Source organism: Cynoglossus semilaevis, chromosome 16 (genome assembly GCF_000523025.1).
Source record: "Cynoglossus semilaevis isolate Cse_v1.0 chromosome 16, Cse_v1.0, whole genome shotgun sequence".
NCBI classification, from domain to species: domain Eukaryota; kingdom Metazoa; phylum Chordata; class Actinopteri; order Pleuronectiformes; family Cynoglossidae; genus Cynoglossus; species Cynoglossus semilaevis.
The window spans coordinates 7,358,755-7,365,764 of record NC_024322.1 but is presented as its reverse complement, the minus strand read 5'-3'; the positions used below and the strand labels follow the sequence as shown (position 1 = coordinate 7,365,764).

General features: G+C 41.2%; 2 protein-coding genes across 2 annotated transcripts in view; both read right to left on the bottom strand.

Moving 5' to 3' along the window:
- Positions 1-2,314: 2,314 nt before the first annotated feature.
- On the bottom strand, positions 2,315-4,580 carry gdf3 (growth differentiation factor 3). Its single transcript, XM_008328367.2, has 2 exons — positions 3,913-4,580; positions 2,315-3,219 (listed from the first exon to the last, which is right to left on the bottom strand). Exons 1-2 carry the CDS (start codon positions 4,205-4,207, stop codon positions 2,366-2,368), a joined length of 1,149 nt encoding a protein of 382 aa, XP_008326589.1. The 5' UTR covers positions 4,208-4,580; the 3' UTR covers positions 2,315-2,365.
- A 554-nt stretch (positions 4,581-5,134) lies between these two features.
- Positions 5,135-7,010, bottom strand: part of trappc10 (trafficking protein particle complex subunit 10) — a 15,780-nt gene continuing 13,904 nt past the window's right edge. The window contains exon 23 of the mRNA XM_008328366.3: positions 5,135-6,941. Within this exon, the coding sequence (XP_008326588.1) occupies positions 6,682-6,941 (260 nt within the window). The 3' untranslated portion in view covers positions 5,135-6,681. The remainder of the gene's footprint in view (positions 6,942-7,010) is intronic.

Genomic DNA, 7,010 nt, shown 5'->3' with positions numbered 1-7,010 from the left:
TACAATTAATTAATTAATACAAAAAGTACATTAGTCTGAAAGTTGTTCACAGGGTTGTTGGTTCCATTCCAGAATGTGTTAATTTAAATGCCCTAAATGTGTCTTTGTTGCCCCAGGTGGTTGTAGATTTGTGCTTCTTTCCTAACCAGAATTTATTCTTGTTCAGGTATTAAGGTGGAGTTTGTCCAATAACTACAGTATAAAAAAAGAAACATTGACACTAAAGTTATGTGTTTCCTGTCAGTGTGTCTTCTTCTTCTTCTGTGTCCCAATGCCTATTTTATTTATCTTGTTGAAACATCTAAGGAATCTGGCAGAACTACAGAAAGGTAAATGACAAATATGTCCAGTGTGTCAGTCTATCATTATCTGGAGTACAAAAAAAATATTTTATTAATATTGTAATGAATTATTGAATTCTCATATGTATTGAATTTGCATTTTAAATGTTGAGACAAGGCATACCTCCGCCTCCACTGCTCATTCTGATGATTTAAATCCACTAAACTCTCATCCCATCCCCCATAAGTGCATTATGGGAAAGCTCAAGTGCCCCATAATGGGTCCTATTGATATGCAAGAGTTCTAATATCCCTATTTAATGTTAATTTCTAAAGCTCTCCAAAGGACAATATTAAAGCTATGCATTTAAAGAATCACATCAGTTATATAGATGTTTTTATAAAATCACCTTCCAATGGAATTCAACACTAAATTAAACCAGCTCTTTACCCCTCTATATGTATAGAAATTACCTTTAATATCTGGTTGACGACAAAGGGTCTGCTTTGAAGCGACAGGACTTCTGTAGAAAGAAACATTAAATTATGATTTTTAGTGGATGTTCTATTATTTGTGTGTCTTCTGGTCATGATTTGTTGCCGGTTTTTCTCTAAATGGGCTTAATACGTACCGAATTGACATCATTGTAAGTTACAATAGGAAAAAAAAGGTAAACTACAACTATGAGCAAACTATGAGCACCACAAGAAAATGTCATTTTGATTGAGAAATTCTATTATTGTCCCATAGATTTCCATTAACAACCAATCACTGTGGCTGTTTCTTAAACATGGACCATAATTCATACAATTTAATTTCTGAATAAAAAAATTACACAAAACATTCGTGAAATATGATGCCATTTTTAAAAAGTACATTTAAAAATCCTCTTTTTCTAATGAAGGATGGTAAGAAGTTATTTGAAGTTCTTTTTCTACAGACTTATTTCACACACACAAATAAAAACCCTAATCTGACTCTGGGAGAAGATTAAAGCAGCCAAATCCAGCTCACTGGACCTCCTCACCTCCTCTTCACACCCCCAAACCCACTTTCTCTCCCTATCACTAATTACTACAACTCGTCAGCCTCTGCCGGTTGCTGTGGCGACCAGTCGTCGCCATGGCAACCCCGTATGGCAGTGTGAGTGAATGGAGTGAGAGAGTCTTATCATGCAGGAAGGTGAGATAAGAGAGTTAATTTCTTATGGAGCAGATAAAAGAGTAGCAGGAGTCTGTCGGAGAAACATTTATATCACAGTCAGGCTGCGGCGGTGCTAAAAGGTCAAAACAAGATGGATGGGGTTTTAACCGCCACTGGTGAGGGCCGCTGTCCGGCTTTCGAAGTTCGAGTTTGGATTTTTATTATTATTAGGAGTGAATAAATAAATGTTTTACAGTTACATGTCAAACCTTAAATATGAACATGTGTGTTTTGCATTAGGAATTAGCAACTGTGCTATTATTGTTGCATTAGGGAACACTTGAAGGTTGGATTCCATCTGCCAGCTTACGCTCTAACATTTTGAGGGCAGGATTATGATAAATCAGGGTTGAGGTGGTCAAAGCAGGGGCACGTGGGCCACTGACAGATGTACTCTGAATGTTATAAGAACTGAAGCCTGTTAGGACAATTGGAAAAAAAAATTAAATCAATTGAAACTTTAGCTTCAAAATCAAGAGTTTTAAAACAGAAAAAAGTTAAATATTAATGAAAAATGTATAAAAATCAAATCAGGAGTTTGTTTCATAAAAAAAAAATTGCATCCATATATAAGAATTCAGTTTGAACAACAAACAAACCAGGCTAGTTATTAAAAAAAAGACATTGCTTGTTATTTGCTCATAATCTGAAGAAAATAGGAAAAAAATGACTTCCATACCAATTTGAATGCATTGTGTATTGTTTTTATTAACATTACTTTAAAAAAAAATTGTTTGAAAAAAATTGTTGAACGTGTTTGTAAAACTTTACATTCTTTAAAACCGCTGTCGTCACATTATTAGCTGAAAAACAATTCGTTAACACACAGACACACACACACACACACACACAGACACATGATCTCTGCTGATCCAGACACTTATCGACATCCACACTCATCAACCACCATGTCCTGGTAATGTCGCAGCACCACGTTGTCATTGTTGTCATAGTAGAGCATTGAAATGGGCGAGAGTCGGATGGGGACGCAGCAGGGCTGGGGGGTGCTGTGGGGGTCCAGGGAATGGACCAGGGTCTGCAGGATGGCATGATTGGTGCCGTTCAGGCTCTCGCTGAGTGGAAACGGACACTCTCCGTGGCAGTAGTTGGCCATGTAGCCCTGAGGAGCGATGATCCAGTCCTGCCAGCCCACGTCTTTGAAGTCAATGTACAGGCGTCGGGCTTTGCAGACATTACTGGGCGTCACAGGGAGGTGGACGGCACTCCTTCTCTGTCTGGAGCGACACTGGTGCGGGTTGAGAGACACGGCCACCAGTGAGGCCTGGATCAGGGGCAGAGGGAAAGCCGCTTCCACTGGGAGGGAGTTTCCTGGGTGGAAAGGAAGCAGATCTTCTGGCTCATCGTTGACAGGAAGTAGCTCCAAAACCAGTCCGTAGTTGCGTCCAGGTTTCCTCCAGTTCTCAGCCAGCGAGGTGAGGTCGATGGTGACGGAGGTGGGCTCAGGCTGCAGCTGGACGGACTGGGACATGAGCAGCCTGCGATTGGCCCGCGGATCGGCTCCCTTTAGCGTGGCTCGTAAAACCTTGTACAGAGACATGCTGAGGGCCCGGGGCCCCTGCAGGAGCTCCGCTGGCCTGAAGGGCTTCCAGTGGAACTTGACTTCCAGCTGAGCCAGAGACAGCAGCTCCACAGGCTGCAGGACAGACATGTTGAAGAAAAGCTGCTTCTCCACACAGACCTGACAGATGCTGCTCCACCCAGACACAAGTCTGCCTGCAACACCATCCATGGGTAGAGAGTTTGTCAGCCTGTAGCTTTAAAAACTGAAGATCTGCTGAGATCTTTACTATTATAATTTAAAGAAAGATAATCATATGTTTGTGTTGCCAAGGACTTATGTTGAAGTATGTATATATTTTGGAATAGGACTATAACAAAATGCTAAATTAGTAAACTGTTCTTCCTCAAATGTAAAAATAATTAAACTTACTGTAAGGAAATGTTTATTTAAATCTAAAATGACAATGTTTTTGAATGTGATGGATTGTTCAGAAAAAAAAATCAATGATTAAATGGTTGAATTTCCACTCATGGAAAAGAAACCTGAACAAATACACATTTAACAAGCTGATATTCAAGACTCATTCAAGTTGGCTGGAAAAAAAACTGAGAACTATTTTCAAGTCCACTGATTCAGCCACTGGTGAATTAACTCACTGCTTCTTCATTTTACAGTTCAGCATGACGCCACGTGTGGTTGATCTAAATTGATTGTAGTGTAAACATTAGCTTACTACTTTAAATAACATTTTTTTTGACTCGATTCCGAAGAATTTCATTACATATGACAATATAAGTTGAAAACTTCTAAAAAGTTCTTGATCAATCGTTTCCTACACATGTTCATTATCCAAATAATACAAATACTGGCTCCTGATTGGCCAGAACACCTGCTGGTCTCCTTACCTTGGTCTTGCACATATCTGATGATGTTTCCTTTGACTCCATACTCCGACACCGTACACGGGTCACTCTCCTGGTTCTGGACGTTCTCTGACCTCCGTAACATCCTCCACAGTGCAGAGGGGACATGGCGTCGGTCCTGCAGGCCTCCCGGGGGTCGAGGCCTCCCGGAGAGACCGAGCGATCTGAGAAAGTACCGCTCCTGGTTCTGCATGTCATCAACCTGTGCAAGTTCACTCACGACCACGCAGAACAACGACGCAATAAGGAACAGCAGCAGCAGACGAGTCGGAATCATGGTGGACGGTGGTTTCCTCGGCGGATTTGTTTGGCCGTAAAGGACGCTCGACGTTTGTTTGAACCCTCGCCACCTCCTGCAGAGGAGCTGATAATTATGTCACTGAGGAGGAGACAGGCACGGGCTGGAGATAAGGTCGAGGTGGTGAAGGAGGGAGGAGACACAGGGACACTGATTTCAGGTCAGGGGGAAGTTTAGATTCTTAAAAAGTTAAATAAATCATATACCAAATACGCTGTTTAATGGATGTTCATCATTTTCTCTAACCTTTCGTATTTGTGTCTATCTTTAATTAATTTAATCAATGGGACCATCCGTGTCAGTCTTACTCTCCTCTGCAGGTTCAGACAGTCGAGTTATACACACCTCCAGACCACAGAGTAAACCCGAGCGACAGTGTTGCAATCAAGTTTTTAATGTTATACCTTTGTGTATATGATTTTGAGTTGTATAAATTGTTAATTGATTTATTTTTCAGTCAGAAATCCAATGGGTTTTTCTATATTTTGGAAAATCTAGAACAGAGGTACTCAAACCCCCGCTCCGCGGACTGGTACTGGTCCGTGAGTCATTTGGTACGGGGTCACAGCAGCTGCAGTGAAATAATTTACTTAAAGAGAATCCTGTCCACTGCTAACTTTCTTAATTTAAAAATAATCAGGCAATTTTAGAAATATTGCATCTTTCAGACTATGATAACAGAATGAAGTCTAAAAGATTTTTTATTTTCAAATTTACTGCTCCTCAATGAACCTCCAATGATCAACACGGTGCTACCTGTCCCTGGTGCTGGCCAGTACTTGTTGACCAGTCCTTAGTGCACAAAAGGCTGGGGACCATTGATCTAGAAGAACCATTACCTTAAACAGGAGAATATTTTTTCCGACACATTGTAAAATTGAGAACAACAATAATCAGCACACAGTATTTTAGTTCCAGTGATTTTTTTAATATACCAGTTGGCAATCAAAGATGATTTTGGATTTGAATCATTATTAACATCAGTATGTACAGTGGTCAAACTTAGAGCAGGAGGCTGTCCTTACAGGCTGTGTGTGTATGTGCTGGGAGGGGCTGAGAGGAGGAGGAGGTGGGGGGGGGGGCAACAACTGACATTCAGACATACAAATAAACAAAAGAATAAGTCCCAAAAAGACTTATTTCATTCGTTGATTTAACATCTTATGGTAAGTGTGCATAGCTTGGACAAGAAGTCTGCCACAAACACACACACACACACACACACACACCATTCACACAAATAAATATACACACACAATACACGGACAACCCACTGACGGTAGGACATTGGACAATAATGTGCACTGTATGACCCTCAGTCTAAATGTCACCTGATCTCACACTCTCTCACACACATGCATGTAAAACTTTCATACATGTACATGTAAACACATACACAACTACAGCTGAACAGATACACACACACACACCGCCTACAGATGCAGCTGGAGCATCTCATGTCGTCATTTACTTTACAGTCAGAAGAACAGAGTTGGTTCTCTCTACGGTACTTTTATAAACATGTGCATTAGGTAACGGAAAACAAACAGTCGCAAACTAGTGTTTAGAAGGAACGCTACACTTTGGATGATGAGTGATGAGTGTTTTTTTTAAAGAAAAACCTCATCAAAACCTATAAATGTATATTTAGAAAAGTAAATGTAAAGTAAATAAGAAAAGTAAGAGAGATACAATATATTGCATTGTTCTACTAGTGTGGACACAGAAAAAAAAAAAAACTTCCTAATGCACAATCCGACATTAGCGACCAAAGGTAAAGCATTCGCTGAGAGAACCATCGTCTTCTATGAAGTCTTGAGAGGAGAGAGCATTATCAGGTGAATATACTGTGTTTCTCTCATACGTCTGTCTGTAACGCCTAAGAATATATTGCTAAACACACAGTTGTATTTCTGTTACATGCCTGACTTGGTTTCCCCACTGATAAACATTCTGTGGTCTTCAATATAAAACAAATGACTGCATGAGAGGCCACATGAACAGCACTTACCGTTGGACACACTAAGTCAAAGTTACAGCTCATGGAAGCAAACACACATCTAGGGCTTTGGTGCATCGCGGGATCATCAGGAGTGTTTTTCTTCACTTTCGGGGAGCACGACGAGTGCTGATGTTCTCAGTTTGTATATATATATTTTTTTCATCTTTATAACTATAAATTCATTCAGTGACCTATGTACAAAGTATGGCAAAGAAAACAAAAGTATTTAAATTTATCAGCAGATGTCACTGGCTCTTGCTCGCGTCTTGTCCTTAATGTCTCCAGTGATGTGAAAGTTTCATGCTGGGAGAGAGGGAGTGTCCACATCAGACTTGGACTCCTGAACCTGATCTGTCCCAGAGTAAAAGCTCTACAGAGTCCATATCCAGGGCCTCGGTTTAGTCAGATTTAAAAAGCAAAGGGGAAAGGGCTCCTCTGACCGTCACCAGGGTCATGTGGCGTTGACCTCCATGATGTGGTCGTCAGTGGACGGCAGCACCAGCACCTGCCGAGCGTGGGTGTGGTTGAACACCTGTCCGGGGCTGAAGGGCTCCAGACGTGGCATGGCCACGCCTTTCTGCTGCTGGTCGACGCTGCCCACTGAGTGGATGCTGCCCCTGCTGCGGATGCTCGCCGTGTCCGCTTGGTCGTCCAGAGGCTTGTCCAGCAGAGACAGAGAGTCGTTCTCAACGCAGCTGTCTGAGGTTGAGCATTAAACACAAAACAAATACGTGAACTGTTCACTTTATTTGATAAAGTTTAAACCTTCAATTTCACAAT